This window comes from Carcharhinus amblyrhynchos, chromosome 15 (genome assembly GCF_965287045.1).
Source record: "Carcharhinus amblyrhynchos chromosome 15, sCarAmb.v2.hapA, whole genome shotgun sequence".
Classification (NCBI taxonomy): domain Eukaryota; kingdom Metazoa; phylum Chordata; class Chondrichthyes; order Carcharhiniformes; family Carcharhinidae; genus Carcharhinus; species Carcharhinus amblyrhynchos.
This window is the reverse complement of record NC_137338.1, coordinates 58,432,811-58,450,670: the sequence shown is the minus strand read 5'-3', so window position 1 is coordinate 58,450,670 and position 17,860 is coordinate 58,432,811. Positions and strand designations below refer to the sequence as shown.

The 17,860-nt window shown below is 44.2% G+C and overlaps 1 protein-coding gene across 8 annotated transcripts in view; it reads right to left on the bottom strand.

Moving 5' to 3' along the window:
* Positions 1-17,860, bottom strand: part of frmpd4 (FERM and PDZ domain containing 4) — a 633,610-nt gene that overhangs the window by 40,268 nt on the left and 575,482 nt on the right. For all 8 annotated transcript variants that reach the window (XM_080204004.1, XM_080203996.1, XM_080204001.1 and 5 more), the window contains exons 6-7: positions 9,848-9,952; positions 6,959-7,066 (exon numbers count right to left, since the gene is read on the bottom strand). In XM_080204004.1, coding sequence (XP_080060130.1) covers positions 6,959-7,066; positions 9,848-9,952 — 213 coding nt within the window. The remainder of the gene's footprint in view (positions 1-6,958; positions 7,067-9,847; positions 9,953-17,860) is intronic.

Genomic DNA, 17,860 nt, shown 5'->3' with positions numbered 1-17,860 from the left:
TGTGAGACTTCTTATAAAGGGAAGAGCAGGGACGTTACAATCAAGCTGTATAAAACATTTGTTAGGACACAGTTAGAGTACTGTGTGTAGTTCTGTCGCCATACTGTAGGAAGGATTTGATTGCATTAGAGAGGATGCAGAGGAAATGACTGTGCTGGAGCAATTCAGCTATGTAGAGAGGCTGGCTAGGCTGGGTTTGTTGTCCCTTCAGCAGAGAAGGCTGAGGGGGAACCTGATTGAGGTTTACAAAAGTATGAGGGATATAGATGGGGTGGATAGGAATAAACTTTCCCCCTTTGTAGAGGGGTCAATAACCATGAGGCGTAAATTTAAGGTCAGGATAAAGGGCTTAGACGGGATTTGAGGAAAATCTCTTCATTCAGAGGGTGGTGGAAACTCAGAAGCAGTGACGATTACACATTGTTGGGCAGAATCGAAACAGATTAGCTCTGAATGGAACCTGCAGCAACAACAGATGTGGAGAGGGAAAATAATCCATTTTCTCTCATGTACATTCATCACCTCAGTGAGAGTTGCATTCACACTACAGGAAATACTTGATCCTTTAGTGGGTAAGTGCATTGTATGCCATGGCACTGAATCAACTTTGAGGCACGGTCTCAAATGAGCTCACTCCTGCTTACCACTCACCTGATGAAGGGGCAATGCTCCAAAAGTTTATGCTACCAAATAAACCTGCTGGGATTTTTAACCTGGTGTTGTGAGACTACTTACTGTGCTTACCACCCAGTGAGGGCATTGGGTGAGGGTAGCCTTAGAACCAGTCATGCCCACTCTGTACAAATACAGTAGACACTCACTGTCTGGGCTCGTATATGAAGGATGGGCACTAGGGTGAGGTCCTGACTGATTACATCCCACTCAGCCATTTCCTATTGCTGCTGGCAGCAGAAAAATGAGAGTGGGAAAAAAAATCCTGCTTCCTGTTGGCCAAGGAGCAAAACAACTTCCTGACAACATTCAGAAATCAAAGTTCCTCAAAGTAATCAATATTACTATATGGCAAAACAAATCGTTTCCTAAAGATCACGACTAATTATCCAAGTATCTCCCTGGAACCAGAGTAAAGCATTGGTTGCTCTAAAATGTGTTGCGCTCTGAGTTCAAACACTGCCATTAAAAACAGAATCTCCATCTCAAAACTCATCCCCCTCACCCCACATCCTTGGTTCTGTCCATTCTGCCATTCCGCACACCCAAATCTGCCTACCTACCTCTTTGCACCCTCAAATCTGTCCATCCCCCCTTCCAAAGCCTTGGCTCTGCCTGTACTCCCTGTCTGTCCATCCAAATCTGCCCATCCCTCATCTCAGCACACCCAAATCTGCCCATTCTCTCTCTCCACAACCCTGGCTCTGCCCACTTCCCCTCCCCAGACCTCTGGATCTGCTCAAGCCCCCTCTCTGCAGTCCAGACTCTGCCCATCCACCCTCTCTGCACACCCGAATCTGCCCATAACTCCTCTCCAAACCCCAGCTCTGCTCAACCCGCTTCTACAGATTCCCAGCTTTGCTCAACACTCCTCTCCCCCTTCAGTCTCCCAGCTCTGCTTACTCCCCTCCCTCACCTCCAACTCTGGCAGATGGCTAGATGGCAAGGTATGCTGCTACAATAGAATGATGGATTATCCTCCTCCAGGAAGGTTGCAATGCTTTGAAAATTCCGCCTTGAGTGCTGAATTAGCTCATCTTAGCTGCCCTGGCAGTTATACTGTGGGACACAGAAATGGGATTAGGGGAGGGGCAGGAGTGGTGGTGGGACAGGTGGCTGGTGAAAATCACAGTAAGAAGTCTCACAACACCAGGTGAGTCTCACCTGATGAAGGAGCAGCGCTCTGAAAGTTTGTGCTACCAAATAAACTTGTTGGACTTTAACCTGCTGTTGTGAAACTTCTTTCTGTGCTTACCCCAGTCCAACCTCGGCACCTTCACATCATAGCGAAAATCAATCAGGATTTGTGTTCTTGTTGCTATTTAGTCGTTGTTTTTGGCTGTTGTTTGATTCAAGGGTGACATTTATCCAGAGTTGAGAGTTCTAGCCTTTGGTCTTCATGTGAAGAAACAGGCCGATTCTTGACCTGTTGATCTGTGGGCATATGGGGCGGGATGTCCCACAAGGAGGGAGGCCTAGTGGTATAATCGCTCAACTATAAATCCAGAAATTTAGTTAATATTCTGGGGACCCCAGGTTCAAATCTTGCCATGGCACATACTGGAATTTGAATTCAATAAAAAAAATCTGGAATTAAGAATCTACTGATGACCATGAAACCAATGTTGTCAGAAAAACCCATCTGGTTCACTCATGTCCTTTAGGGAAGGAAACCTGCTGTCCTTATCTGGTCTGGCCTCCATATGACTTCAGAGTCACAGCAATGAGGTTGACTCTCAAATGTCCTCGGGCAACTAGGGATGGGCACTAGATGCTGGCCAGCCAACGATGCCTATGTCCCACGAATGAATAAAAAAATTATGGTGGGATCAAGCGTTCAGCATTTGCTTCCTTTTTTCCCTTCTCCGCTGCCTTCTCCTCAACATCAAGATATTGTGACTCAAAGCGTGGTGCAGCTTGATGGATAAATTGTCCCCATCTTGAAGAATTGGTTGCAAGCTCTCACAGTTATTAATGTCAATGTCAGCTCACTTTATGGAGAGTTTCAGAATATCCTTCAAGTGTGTGCTTCGTCTTCTCCAGGAACACTGTCATTTGAGAGTTGCAAAAACAGGAGCTGGTTGGCTGACAGACATCTCTCAGCCAGCCAGGCACTGTGTCCACTCCTTTGTAGTTAATTTTAAAGGAGTTTTGCCTGAATGTGAGTGGAGTGGGGCTTCAAGACATCAGTATTTGTTTGACAGTCCTCCCATTCAATCCCGAGCATGTGGTGGAGACAGTGCAGGTGGAATTTCTCTAGTGCTTGTGTAGAACATAGAACAGTACAGCAAAGTACAGACCCTTCGGCCCTCGATGTTGTGCCGAGCTATGTCTGAACCCAAGATCATGCTATCCCACTCGCTATCATTCTGGTGTTCTCCATGTGCCTATTTAATAACCGCTTGAAAATTCCTAAAGTGTCTGACTCCACTGTCACAGCAGGCAGTGCATTCTACACCCCAACCACTCTCTGCGTAAAGAATCTACCTTGGATATCCCTCCTATATCCCCCACAGTCCAGATGTCTCTGCAGTACAGGAATAGGGTGACAACAACTCCTCTTTACATTAGGATTATTTGCTGACTTGTGGAGGTTTTTCTTGTCACAATTTGATGTTGTGGTTTGTAGAAGGCTGAGCTGGTGCAGTGATCGTATATTGAATCTCCTCATCAATTTGACAGAGGTGGCTGTCAAGAAATGGGAAGTGCTTAATGTATTACAGAGTCCTTCTCTCAACGTATGTGGAGGTGGAATATTTGGCTGACCAGGTGTGGGTTTTTATATGAGTTTTTGCAACATTCAAGGACAGACAGAGTCTTTTGCATGGAGAATTGAAGAGATTGAAAGTGACTTGCAAATTTGCCGCAGAGGGGGCAATGACACTGCAGTCATCTGCAAACTGTAGATCATGTACGTCTATGGTAGTGAGTTTAGTTTTGGCATGGAGATGACTGAAGTTAAGGAGTTTACCATCTAGACAGTACCTTGAGGTGCAGTGATCCTCACGTTAAATCATCACCAGTCAGCTCTCCCCTCAAAGGGGAGGACAGCCTATCGTCATCTGGGACTATGGTGACTTCACCTTTTTCAATCAGGACTGGCAGCTCAGCAGCCAAGCAGTGTCACTACTAGGGACCGGGTGCCCTAGATGCTGCACTAAGGCGAGGGGGTGCTGGGACCATGGTAGGCCATGGGAATTTTTTGATGTTGGAGAGAGAAGTGTCAGCAGAATCATTACCATGAGGATGGCTACAGCCTTCAGAAGGCCATGGAGTATGCACAAAGGAGAGCTTTCCACTGGAACTCTCTGGATGGCTGGCAAGTTTCATCTGGTGGTCACCCCATAAGGCAGTGTGTCCTCCTAATGCAGCAAATTGCCCATGGAGTCAGAAAGTGGCCCTTAACCGGCCACCAATTTGCCTTAGAGCAGGTACACAAGCTGCCACCTTACCCACCACTGGTAATATTACATGACAGCAGGATGAAGTCAGGTTCTCTTTTGATGCCTTTACCACACCATTTTTTGGCAGCCCTTGCCTCCCCACCTGCTCCCAAAGGACCAGGAAAAGTCTGGCTCGTCATTCAGTAGTGGCACAGAGAGAATTCTGCTTTTACTGGTCACCGAGTGACCAGGATGGATGAGAGTTAAACATACTCTAGCCTGACACTCTGATTCCAGCAGCAATGCTCAACAGTCTGTGGGTCTGGAAGTTTCCCAACTTGAATTTTACTGGCAGGTCAGATTTATCATTTTATTGTTGTTGCCCTTTAATACTGAATTCATTCTCTTCTTTCCCTTTCCATTTCTTCTTTTAAAAATGCTGTTCAGCAAATTAAACAGCTCCTTAAAAATGTGGATTGAGATGTTGCCTTGACAAGTTGTTTTTGTTTGGGTTTGCACAAGGAAAGGACCAGAACAGTCACACATTCCTGCCATGGCAATGATAAGTATAAGTATTCTGATATGCTGACATATTTGTTTATGAACAAATAAACATTTTTAATGAAGTTGGTTGTAATGATGTCTGTTACAAAAATGATCAGAAACAAAAAGTGTATTTGTTAATAAGGAAGAACTTGTACAGAAGTTCACAGCCTCACCAGCTGCTCCAGTCTCTACATGCCTTCAACCTGTCTTCTGCCTAAGCCAGGTTCCACCACCTGGGGTGATTACCCACTCACAGTCCCAATTAGTCCCTCAAACCAGGTAACCCTATTCTGCTGTGTTGTCCTTAGAGGGACAATCACTACATCCGGACACTTCCTTGCTGAATTAAATGATTGCATCCTGCTTTACTGACTGTTGTGATCACTGTCCTGTACATCCAGCATGTAGATAGCCAGAGACTGACTACTTTTTAATTAGCACGTGCCACACGTCTCATTAGTGATTATTCCCTCAGAATAGTACTTCAGTTTTCTTTGCGGAAAGATAAAATATTGCAGGATATCAGCACATTGGCTTTAACATATATCTGCCCACCCCCTCCCTCAAAAAAGGCTCCTTATCTCTGCCATTCGTCCCAGGGAATACTGACAACACTTAAGTCAAATCTTGTCCAAGTTGAAGCCTCTTTTCTTTGATAGCTGCAAGTACTGCATAGAACATAGAACATTACAGCGCAGAACAGGCCCTTCGGCCCACGATGTTGTGCCGACCAGTTAAAAAACAATGACCCACTAACCTAAACCAATCCCTTTTCGTCCATAAACCTATCCACGGATCTCTTAAACGCCCCCAAACTAGGTGCATTTACAACCGCAGCAGGCAGGGCATTCCAATCCCTCACCACCCTCTGGGTAAAGAACCTACCCCTGACATCCGTCCTATAACTACCCCCCCCCTTAATTTAAAGCCATGCCCCCTCGTGCTAGCTTTCTCCATCCGAGGAAAAAGGCTATCACTGTCCACCCTATCTAAACCTCTAATCATCTTATATGTTTCAATAAGATCCCCTCTTAGCCCCCTTCTTTCCAGCGAAAACAACCCCAAATCCCTCAGTCTCTCCTCATAGGACCTCCCCTCCATACCAGGCAACATCCTGGTAAACCTCCTCTGCACCCTCTCCAAAGCCTCCACATCCTTCCTGTAATGTGGGGACCAGAACTGCGCACAGTACTCCAAGTGCGGCCGCACCAGAGTTGTGTACAGTTGCAACATGACGCTGCGACTCCTAAATTCAATCCCCCTACCAATAAACGCCAAGACACCGTATGCCTTCTTAACAACCCTATCTACTTGATTCCCAACTTTCAGGGATCTATGTACATATACACCTAGATCCCTCTGTTCATCCACACTATTCAAAGTCCTCCCGTTAGCCCTATACTCAACACATCTGTTATTCCTACCAAAGTGAATTACCTCACACTTCTCCGCATTAAACTCCATCCGCCACCTCTCGGCCCAGCTCTGCAACCTGTCCAAGTCTTCCTGCAAACTATGACATCCTTCCTCACAATCTACCACACCTCCGACTTTGGTGTCATCAGCAAATTTACTAATCCACCCAACTATACCCTCATCCAGATCATTAATAAAAATTACAAACAGCAGTGGCCCCAAAACAGATCCCTGAGGCACACCACTCGTAACCGAACTCCATGACGAATATTTACCATCAACCACCACCCTCTGTCTCCTATCTGCTAGCCAATTCCTGATCCAATTTCCTAGATTACCCTCAATCCCATACATCTGCATTTTCTGCAGAAGCCTACCATGGTGAACCTTATCAAACGCCTTACTAAAATCCATATATACCACATGTGAGCTGAAATTAAAATTAACCTCAGATCAGGTGCAGGTGAAAAGGTAAAGTTTAGAATTGGAAAAGTTTGCACTTGTGCATTGAGATGTGTAGTTTGGGGTTTAAGCAGAAGGCATTTTGCTCTGCACATTGCACATGACCGGTCAGTGACTTAATGCTCTGGATACCCAAAGTGAATGTGTGATGCAGAATTGATATTCCTTACCTCTACAAGACAAAAATGAAAAAGAGTTGGCTTCTTAATACTTAAAATGCACTTACTGTACTGTCCCAGGATTAGAAATGTTACAGCTCAAAGGTACAAGCCATTAGAGGAAACTGCAAATATTTATACAGCTTGTTAACAGTGCCAGTCTTATACATTCAGCATTAGTGTTAGAAGACGGTTCAGGCTGTTGTACAAAACCTGAGAGCCTATGCACTTGATGCACTTAAGTCCTATATCTGCACAGCAATTAAAAAGCAAAGGTTCAGCCCTGCCTGATTGCACTGTTTACTGTAAGCAAAGACCTACCTTCATTGTTGTGCTGTTGTCGAATCGGAAAGATTTAGTTTGTCCATTCTCAAGGTAAACTTTCAATACATTCGGCATGAAGAGGAGGGAATTGTCTTTGACAGTGTCCTGTGAAAGACAAGACATGCACATTATCGTCTAACCTTTCCAGGGCTGCAGTAGCATTTCTGCAGCATACATGATTACACTTTCTCCTCATTATCTCCTGTCAATACACTGAACTGTGAAATGCTTGTTACATTAGACTCCTTCAGAATATTCATTCATCATAAATTTACAGAAGTTAATTTGTTTACAGAAGTTAATCTACTCCTGGACGAAAACATAGATTACTATATTTAGAAAAAATAAATCAGCATGAGTTGACCTCCTGTACCATTGCTCAAAGTGGAAAAATAGAAATACTGGCCAGAATTTTACCACACAGCCCACCACATGAATCGGAGTGGGTGAGGGGCAGACAATGGAAAGGTCTGTTGACTTCGGGCAGGATTTTATGGTTTTGGGACTATTGAGGCCATAAAATTCCTCTATCTTTCTTTAGCTCATTTTCTCTCCCATCTGACCTCTTTTTAGTGTCCTTTTTTCTGCCTTTGACATTTTCTTACTCTCTGTTTGAATTGCACTCACTTCTTCACAATTTTGTCTCTATATTATTTTGTTGTTTGTCTGTCTTGCTGTTACTATGATCTGTACTCTGCTGTGTCTGTTCTATTATCCATTTCCCAATGTGTCTTTATGCAGTCTATTGATGTTTATTTCCTGACTTGTTGAAAATGTACATTCTTTGTATTTAAAGGTTAAGGTATGCATCAAGATGGGAAAGAAAATGTACCCAGTTGTTGGTGGGGATCTGGACTGAATGGGACATATTATAATATATACATTTGAAAATGAAACAAAATCAGAGCCTCAAGGCAGGATTTGAACTGCGGTCTGGAAAGAAGAGAGTTGGGTGAGGTGAGGGAAGGAAAGGCTCAGAACTGGACTCATGGATGTAAAGGAAGGACCTTATATTTAGACCAGATGGCCTTCAGATTGGTGTTGGAATGGAACTGGAATAGGGCCCTGATCCATTCTGCAAGATTCAGAAAGCAAATGTATATTTGGTTGCAGAGAGACTTGAGAAATTAGGTAGGAAGGGGGGAACTGAGGCACAGAACAGGAGAAAGTGGCACACAAAGATTGGTTGAGACAGTTAGCCTGAGGCTGTTGGAAAACCCAAGATACCAAGGCGGGAAAAAGCACAAGGCCTGAGGCCCCAATTAAAGCAGGGTAGTAATTGTGGTAGACCATGAAGCCAGATAGCGAAGTTAAAACAACAATCCCTTAAACCTGAAGTAAATATACTATTTCTGAGGCCAGAGTTGAAAATGGATCAGGAATGTTGGGTAGGAGCATTTGTAATGTTGATCTTTTTGATGTTTGGGGTCTTGGGAGTGTAGTTGGTAGCTAAGTCAGAGTTTAGCAGGTTATTTCTGTATGCTGGCAGAATGTTTTAAGAAGTTGTTGGTTAAAATTAGCAAATGGTTTTCTGAACCATGTCTCGTGGTTAATTTTATGAAAGCAACAGAATCTTCAAACTAGCTGATCTAGTGAATCAAGACTGTTAGTTTGATTGTAATCGTCACTCCTCGTTTGCAGCAGCTAAGTTTTTATGCAATGGAATTAGATAGGGTAAATGAATAATTAGTTCCCTTAATGGCTGTGCTATTTTTAAACTCATCCATTAATTTCCGGTTGTTACAAGCCTGTGACATAAAGGAATATTGTGTCTAATCTTGATAAATCTGATATATAAAATGGAACTGTATATTTGGCTACATAAACTTGGTACACTCTTAGTGTACAGATTGGTGCAATAAAAGTGCATAACTGGGATAAAGAGGTGAATGCTCCAATACTGAGGTCCATATGGTTTCTCACCCACTTGGTTTGCTTAACGAACAGAAAAGAGTGGGGGCTGTGGATCAGGCAGATGGCCTTCTGCCTGCAAGTGTTGAATATGCTCTCCTGTCACACAAAACTCTGCATTGCTTGCAGCATCTTGTAAAGTTTACCCTATAAAATGGCATACTAAATGCGTCCCTTTGATTTTTTGCAATCTTGGTTTTAGCAGACAAGACAACACCATTTCAGTTGCAACATTAAATTGTCATGAGGATGAGAAACATCCTTTACTTTCAGTAAAATCTTGCTGATGAAAGTTGAGTCTCTTTATTGCAGCTTTAGGGGTTTTTTGCCCCCGACAGATTACATTCTTCTGACTGAACAGAAGTGTATTTTAAGCTCAGCAAGTTTGCAAACAACTGTACAGTCCATAACTTGCTGACCAGCTGAACAACTGTGAGAACATTATTTCATGCGGAAGGTGCCTATTGATTTAAGGTACCTACTAATTCATACTCTAAATGCAGCAACAGTGTTGCAGGTTCCATGGAACAAAAGCCCCAAGCTAGCTTTGTCATAGTTTACTATCGTCAAAAATGTTTAGTGATGATCTGGTTTATTTCTCTCAGTTACATATCTTACTGGGGTTGTAAACCTTTCAAATTTGAAGAAAAGTCTGCTAGGGTGGGAAGAAGTAGAATGGGAAGTGGCTCATGTGGAGCCTAAATGCCATTACAGATCAATTGGGCTGGATGGCTCGTTTCTGTGCTGTAAATTCCAAATCATTCGAAGTAATAAAATCTCTGAGGTAAGGAAAAGGTGACAAAATTCATTATGTACCTGGCAGCTCAGAATCAGCCCATGCTGGGACTAGACTCGGAACTGGTGATGCAAAGCGAACAAACGATATGCTCGGCAACAAAGTCGTTCATCTCAGTGGCAGGTACTAGTCTCCCATATGTCTATGAAATGCACTGGACTTGCCTTGTCTCCACTTACCGGGACCTGACCATTTATGATGACTTCCTCTGAGAAACGAACTTTCACTGGGTTGGACTTCAACCTGGCCTTCTTGGCTGCGCTCATGAAGGCTGACTTGGGAGACTGAAACAGGGAACAAGATTCAGGCATTGGGAATTGCTCATGGCACCATTAATTAACTTGAGTGTTCAAAGGTCTTTCAGTACAACCACAAACTGCCTTACAGACCACCAGAACATTTTGATTACAATATAAAATGTAACAGGTTGTTTAGGTCTGATTTTATTCAGCATTGCAGAAACATTCTGTACCCTGTTCTGTCTTAAAGGTTGTATTTTACATTCTTATTTTCTTTTGTTGTTTCATTTTGCTTTTCTTACCTTCTACTTATCCTCCATTGTAAGTGGATCAATGGGTGACTCCTTCCAATGCTTCCGCACCAGTTTGATAACACAGCCAACTTCACCCCTTAAGCACCACACTTGCCCCACCTCTTGTTTTAGGAAAGCCCTTGACCTTAGCTCAACATCTCCTCAGCAGATCAATGAGAGTTGACCATAATTTTCACCAACCTGGCATCAAGTGGCAATGCTACAACCGTGCCCAATGATACTGCCTGATAGCACAAATTCACTCAGCATGAAAATTAATTTTCATTCTTTCAAGGGATTTGGGCACCGCTGGCAAGACTTGTATTTATTGACAATCTCTAGTTGCCCTTGAGAAGGTGGCAGTAAACTGTATAAAATTCACACAATGACAGTACTGTAGGTTATATGAAGATACATTTTAAAATCCATCATGGAAATTGAGTATTGTAAAGGTTAATACACGTGAAGGCAGCTTTATCACTAATGACTTCATGACAATCCCCCAACTATTAACAATTTCTTGTTGACAGTTTGCCTACAACTTATTAAAACCTTCTCTTGTCAGTTTTCTAATGTCAGCTAAGGAAAGCTTTTCTCATCAAGATGTTTCGTAAGTGTTTTCATGTTACTGAATGAGGTCAACATCCTCAAATATAGACAAGGTTTACTGACTGTAGTGACATCCATTCGATATTGCATCCTCGTTTTAGTCACAACGTCAGTGACCACCAGCACTGACTGGAAATCACTGCAACTTGACAAGAACAAATATGAGATGATCTCAACTCAATCAAAGTATCTTTCCTGAAGAATCCAAACTCAGACACAATTTATTGTAAATATCCTAACTCTACTATTAACGAACATTAAACTATGACGTGCACACTGGGCCCAATTTTACCAACAATTTGCACCCGTTTTCGGGCACGAAATCACGGTAAATTCGAGTGTCGGGCCTTTAACGTGATCTGCACCCGAACCTGAGCGAATCGCGACTTTACCAACACCCGATTCAGGCGTGAATCCGGTCCGCACCCGAATCGGGCAGCCCGACGATTTAAATCCATTAGCACGCATTTAAATCAATTTAATGAGCCGCACACCCAACTCCACCACCAAATCCCACTTTACCGTCTTCTGGTCCATTCCGGATCCACGCTGTAAGCGACCTGCAAAATAAAAATCCGAAGCTGATTTTTATTTTGCAGGGGAACTTCTGAAGCGGCTTCAGAGCCTGCAATGGCTCTCTGACCCAGATCATCCTCTGCGGGGTGGAGGGGGTGGCGGCGGGGGGGGGGGGCGGTGGGGGGAAGGAGGAGGAGGAGAGTCAGAGCACCCTCTGGTGGGGGGCAGGAGGAGGAGGTGGGTCAAAGCATTCGCGGGGGAGGGGGGCAGAAGGAGGAGGCGGGTCAGAGCATCCTCTGGGGGAGGTAGGAGGAGGCAGGTCAGATGTATCTCTTGGGGAGCGGGAGGTGTGAGAGGGCTGATTGTTGTCTGGTGGTGCGGGGGAGCCCCAGTTGCTCACTGATGGGGGGTGGGAGGGGGATGGATCTCTGGTGGGGGGGGGGGGGGGGGAAGGGGTGGTGAGGTGGCAGGGGTGTCCACTGCCACTCTGCAGGCGACCCCTCCTCCCCACCGCAGGAACGAATAATGAATCCCTACTCCCGGAGTAGACGTGTGTCCACTCCCCATCCATTGTTTATAGGTTTATGGATGGAAAGGGTTTGGTTTAGGTTAGAGGGTCATTGCTTTTTAACTGGTCGGCGCAACATCGTGGGCCGAAGGGCCTGTTCTGCGCTGTAATGTTCTATGTTCTATTGACGCAGAGTGGCAGCAGCCACCCCTGCCCCCCTCCCCCCCAACCAGAGATTGATCCGCTCCCCCCCCCCCCATCAGTGAGCAATCGGGCCACTCCCCCATCACCAGACAACGATCAGCCCTGTCGCACCACCACCCCCGCCCCCCCCCCCCCCCCCACCCCTGAGGGATGATCTGCGTCACAGAGTCGCTCTCTCTGCTTTCTGCTTGTTTCCCTTTCCCGACCCGGGCGCGCTTTTTCAAACTGCACATGCGCAGTTCAGAGTTCTGATCGTTCCGGCAGCGCTAAGCCCCACACACAGTGTGAATCAGACCACAGCTGGCAAAAAGCATAAGGGCGTGCTGCAAAGAGGATTCCAAGCTCGGATCTATACTACACCTGGATCCGCCCCTTAGGCTCGAAGTGGTAAAATTGGGCCCATTATTTCAGTTTCGGTGATTTATTTTACAAATGACTTAAATTAATCAAAGGCATGTGTGTTTGGTTAATTGGTTATGTTAAGTTGCGCCTTGATATCAGGGAAATTGGCAGGGTGGAAATGTTGGGTGGTGGGGATAGGGCCTGGATTGGACTGTTATCAGTGTAGGATCGAAGGATTGAATGGCCTCCTACTAAACTGTAGAGATTTTATAATTCTAATCTGTTTTATGACAATCTGAAGTGTACATGATCCAAAAATAAAATAATAATGGAAATCGAATCTTGATTTGATCCTCTGATGAGCTTCTAACTTCATAATCTCTCCGTCACCAGGACTGCCTACTTCTAAATCCATAACATCACCCATCTCTGCCCCAATCGTAAGAAATCTATTGTTTTTGCCCTTAGCCATGCCTTTGTTGCTTCCAGATTACTCTGTGGTTTCAGTACCCCCCTCTATAGATTAATGCTCTTACCATCCTACAGCCGATATGCAAATGGACAGCATGGTGGCACAATGGTTTGCACAGCTGTCTCACAGCGCCAGGGACCCGGGTTCAATTCTGGCCTTGGGTGACTTCTCTGTAGAGTCCACACGTTCTCCCCGTCTCCATGTGGGTTTCTTCAGGGTGCTCCGATTTCCTTGCACGGTCCAAAGATATCGGGTTAAGTTGATTGGCCATGCCCCTTAGTATCTCAGGATGTGCGGGCTGAGGGATTGGCAGGGTTAATAAGTGGCATTTTTGGGATAGGGCATGGGTAGGATGCTCTGTTGGAGGGTTGGTGCAGGCTTAATGGGCCAAATGGCCTCCTTCTGCACTATATGGATTCTATAATTCTATGATGCTAATCCAAACCCTGTCCCGCTTCCCCATCACATTTTATGGACCTATAACTGGCAACAATTTCACTTTAAAATTCGCATCTTTGTGTTAAAATCCTTCCCTGGTCTTGCTGCCCACTTTTTCTTGTAACCTCCTCTGACACAGTCACCACCTCGAACTTTCTGAGTTTCCTGCATTTTTGCTCTCTTGCACAGCCTGATTTTATTTGCTCCACCAATCGCCACTGTGCTGTCAGCTCCAGCTCTGAAATTTTCTTTCTAAACCACTCCATCTCTCTACCTCTCTGTCCTCCTCCTTTACTTCATTTCCTAAAAATTATCTTTTTGACCAAGCTTTTGGCCAAATGCTCTAAGATCTATTTATGTGGTTTGTTGGTTTGTTGTTAAACTCTCTCATAATGTCCCTGTGAAGTAGCTTGGGATGCTTTGGAAAGGGTACAGAAAAGTTTTACTGGGATGTTGCCTGCCATGCAGGGCATTAGCTATGAGGAGAGGTTGGAGAAACTTAGTTTGTTCTCACTGGAGCGATGGAGGTAGAGGGAGACCTGATAAAGTCAACAAGATTATGACAGGCACGGACAGAATGGATAGTCAGAAGCTTTTTCCCAGGGTGCAAGAGTCAATTGCTAGGGGGCATAGCTTTAAGGTGCAAAGGGCAAGTTTTAAAAGAGATGTACGAGGCAGATTTTTTACACAGCAAGTGGTGGGTGCCTGGAATTCTTGCCAGGGGAAGTAGCGGAAGTGGATATGGTGGTGACTTCTAAGGGGCGTCTTGACAAGTACATGAATGAGATGGAAATAGAGGGATATGGTCCCTGGAAGCGTATGGGGTTTTAGTTAAGTCGGGCAGCATGGTCAATGCAGGCTTGGAGGGCTGAAGGGCCTGTTCCTGTGCTGTAATTTTCTTTGTTCTCTGTTTGTTCTTTGTTCTCTTTGTTTTATTATCTTAGAGGCGCTGAGAATTGTTGCTAGCTTAGATTCATTACTACACAGTGTGTTTGCTAATGTGCTTCCAATGATTTCCTTGACTTTGTTGACACGTATGTGTTATTTTTATATTCTTGCAGTTTCAATCAATTGACCATTACAACTAACGGCGACTCAGGTCAATGATGTCCAAATCAACCCTTACCCAAATGCATGGGCCTGACCAACTGAAATAAATTAAGTTCTGCACAGAACAGGGCTCAAGGCCTTCTTCTGTCAATGGTATATCAGGTGGTGAAGTTACCCAAGAAGTAATTAGGTGAGCGTCAATCACCCACTTCTTTTGATGTTTAGCAGCATGTAAACTGACAAAGTAGCAGACATCTTATAAACTTTCCTCAAGAAAATTAACAGGTGTTTTAAAATAGAGTTGGATAAAACATACATGTTGAAAAGAACATTTAAATCATATCCAAAAATAACATTACCAGTGGGTTTTTACAATATAACTTTGATTTTCTCTCCTTGGGGTTTAAATGAAAAAAATGTAGTGAGATACCTTCTTCTGTACTTGTGCAAACTCTATTTTCCAAATCATGATTTCTTATTACATACATTGTTGGATAGTAACATTGAAATACATTGAAATAACATGTTCTCATTGTGAAATAAGTTGAAATGTGCGGATCGAAAGTTCATCTTTGCATCATTGTGCAAAAACATTAACCCATTTAGTTTATGTCAAAAAGCAGAAAGAAGAATTTCAAATCAACAAGCTAAACAGTTGGATTCTAATACCCCCATGGCATAATTTCAGAACCTTTGAGTTCTATTAAACATTTGAAAACAGATTAATTGAGGCCAATGAATGTAATAAACAGACTAGCTCTGAGGCCCAAGAAGCTTTGTGTGCAGATTAATATCTGAGATCTTTGAATTTTGGGATTATGAAACTTAGAACACAAACTATACGTTCTATAAGCTTCAGGAAGGAGAATAATCAACAGCATACAACTAATCAAAATAAACCATTGGACAACATTTAACTGTGACCAGCTATATAACCAGTAAGCTTAAGTTTATTTATTAATGTCACAAGTAGGCTTACATTAACACTGCAATGGAGTTACTATGAACATCCCCTAGTCGCCACACTCCAGTGCCTGTTCGGGTACACTGAGGGAGAATTTAGCATGGCCAATTCACCTAACCAGCACATCTTTTGGACCGTGGGAAGAAACTGGAGCATCTGGTGGAAACTCCGCAGACATGGGAAGAGCATGCAGACTCCGCACAGACAACCTGGGAATCAAACCTGGTTCCTTGGCGCTGTGATGCAGCAGTACTAACCACTGTGCCACCCTTCAGGCTTTCAGGCATTTGAATGAATGATGTGGTAATCATTTCATTCCAGAGTCTGTAAAAAAGCAGTTGGTTTTCTTATTGCAAGAATGAAATATTGGCCCAGATCATCTGGTTGGTGCTGCATGTCTCAACACTGCCTGTAAAAATTTCTTCGACGTGACACTATTCTGATCCCAAATGAAGTAGTGATTGGTCAATCTTTCCATGAACAGTAGAACTCAAGACTTTTTCAAATAAAGCAATACTGTGTATATTTTTAGCAGTAAACGGTTCACTAGAAAAAATGAAACACAAATAAAATAAAATCCTCCAGTGTAATGAAATGTGACTAAGAAATACATGGGTGTGTAAGTATTTTGTGTGCGTACATGTGTATGTATATGGGTGTGTGAACGGGTGTTTGTGGACAGAAGCACTGACAGATGAGTAAAACGGTAACTGAAGTATTTATATATACTCGGTGCTGTCTCAGTACACCATGATGATACCACCAAAGAAAATAATTGCACTCCTAATTATGAGTGGCAGAATTTGGTGGAGCACAGCCAAGAATATGACTCTTAACATCTCTGCTATCACACTCAGCAAGCATATTGTGCTTTGCATTTATCATAAATCTTTCCAGAGAACTTATTTCTGAAGCCATTTCTCGTGCACTTGTCATCTATTTGTTGAAGAAAACAGTTTGGAATGTGCGCTGGCATCAGTTTTCTACAGTTAGCCTTGTTACCATTGCCAAGCGGATTTTGAAACAAACTTTAAAGCAGCCAGAGTGGGTATTGAAAAGTCATAATCATGATTTGAATATTTTGGCCACCGAACGTCCTTAATGTTAAGTTGGCAATACTGTACAAACCCACATGTCGGCCAATCAGAAAACAGGATTACACTTAGCATCCGGTGTTACTGTAAAAGTCCACTTATAGTTGCTGTCCATGGCCTTGTGCTTCAGGCTTCTGGGGCGAAACCACTTTTTGGTGCAATGGTGCATTCTGCCAGCAGATCAATAATTGCTCCCCTCTCACATCTCCCTCCAGAATGGTTGCTTGTGATTAGGATCCTTAGCATCCAAGACCTTATTGTGGACAATTGCTTTTACATCAGAGGTCTTGACAAAGACTTGGCGCACAGGTATTGATGCTCTACTTTGCACTGCCTGACCTGCTCAAATTGCCTTGGTGACCTTGTGCTTCTAATCATTAAACTTTAAAATATGCGCTTCCTTGTCCATTTTCTCTCTTCCTTTGAGCACATCCTCTTTGATCAATCCTTAGACTTTGCCTTTAAAATCCTTGGGAACAACTCTCCCAGCCTGTTGCGCTGCTCTGGTGGTGCAACAGGCTGGGAGACATAAGCAGAAGCCTTGTGGCAAGTGGGCTTCCCGCTGGGCGCCATGGCTTCCAAGCACCTCTGGCCTATGGAATTCCAGCGTTGTCAGCTCCGTGCAAGAAATGGGCGCAGTGCTGAATAAATGATGTAAACGGCCATTAGCATAGCATGGGACTGAAGTTTCCGGGCCTGCTAGTGTCTCCCCCCACGCCCCCCACACCCACCCCCACCAGGAGTGTTTTACTCTAATGGGGTTTACAACAGCTCCCCACTAGCGGGATATTGGCGGCTGACTCCACTAGAGTGAAGGCATGCCAAGGGATCCCCCCCAGGAGGTCAGTGGTAAGGAGGGATACTGCCTGAGCATTGCCAGCTTAGCAGTGCCAGCCTGGCCCCCTGGCACTGCCCGAGGGGCAAAGTGGCACTGGGCATCATGCAGATGCAAAAGAGGTGGGGCCAGGGCCTGTGAGAGAAAGATTGAGACAGGCCAGGGTGGGGGACCCGGAGGGGCACTGCTGTAGAGTTGCAGGGCTGGCCAGCGATTGAACTGGCCAGTGATTGGGAGGCCGGCAATGTGGGGCTACTGTGCATACGCCGATCTTGATGCTGACAGATAGGTGTATGCGCAATGGCTCACTCAGTGCTATGTTGCCAGCTTCTCCAGTGGGAATAGGCCCTGCCCACAGCCTTTTAATGAGATTCACACCAGTGCATTCTTTGAATTCAGTGATTCTTTGAGTGTGGGAGATTCATTTTGAAAATCCTGCTGAGAAAAACAGCAGGATTTACTCCGTATTTATGTAAATTCGGCACATCGAATTTTTTTGGGAGAATCCCACCCCTAGTTTTTTTTAAAAAACACCAATCCAAATGTCATCCCATGTTTCTGATCAAGATATCCTTTCTACATGTCTCATTCAATGTCAACGCTAAATCACTCATTGCCCATAGGAATT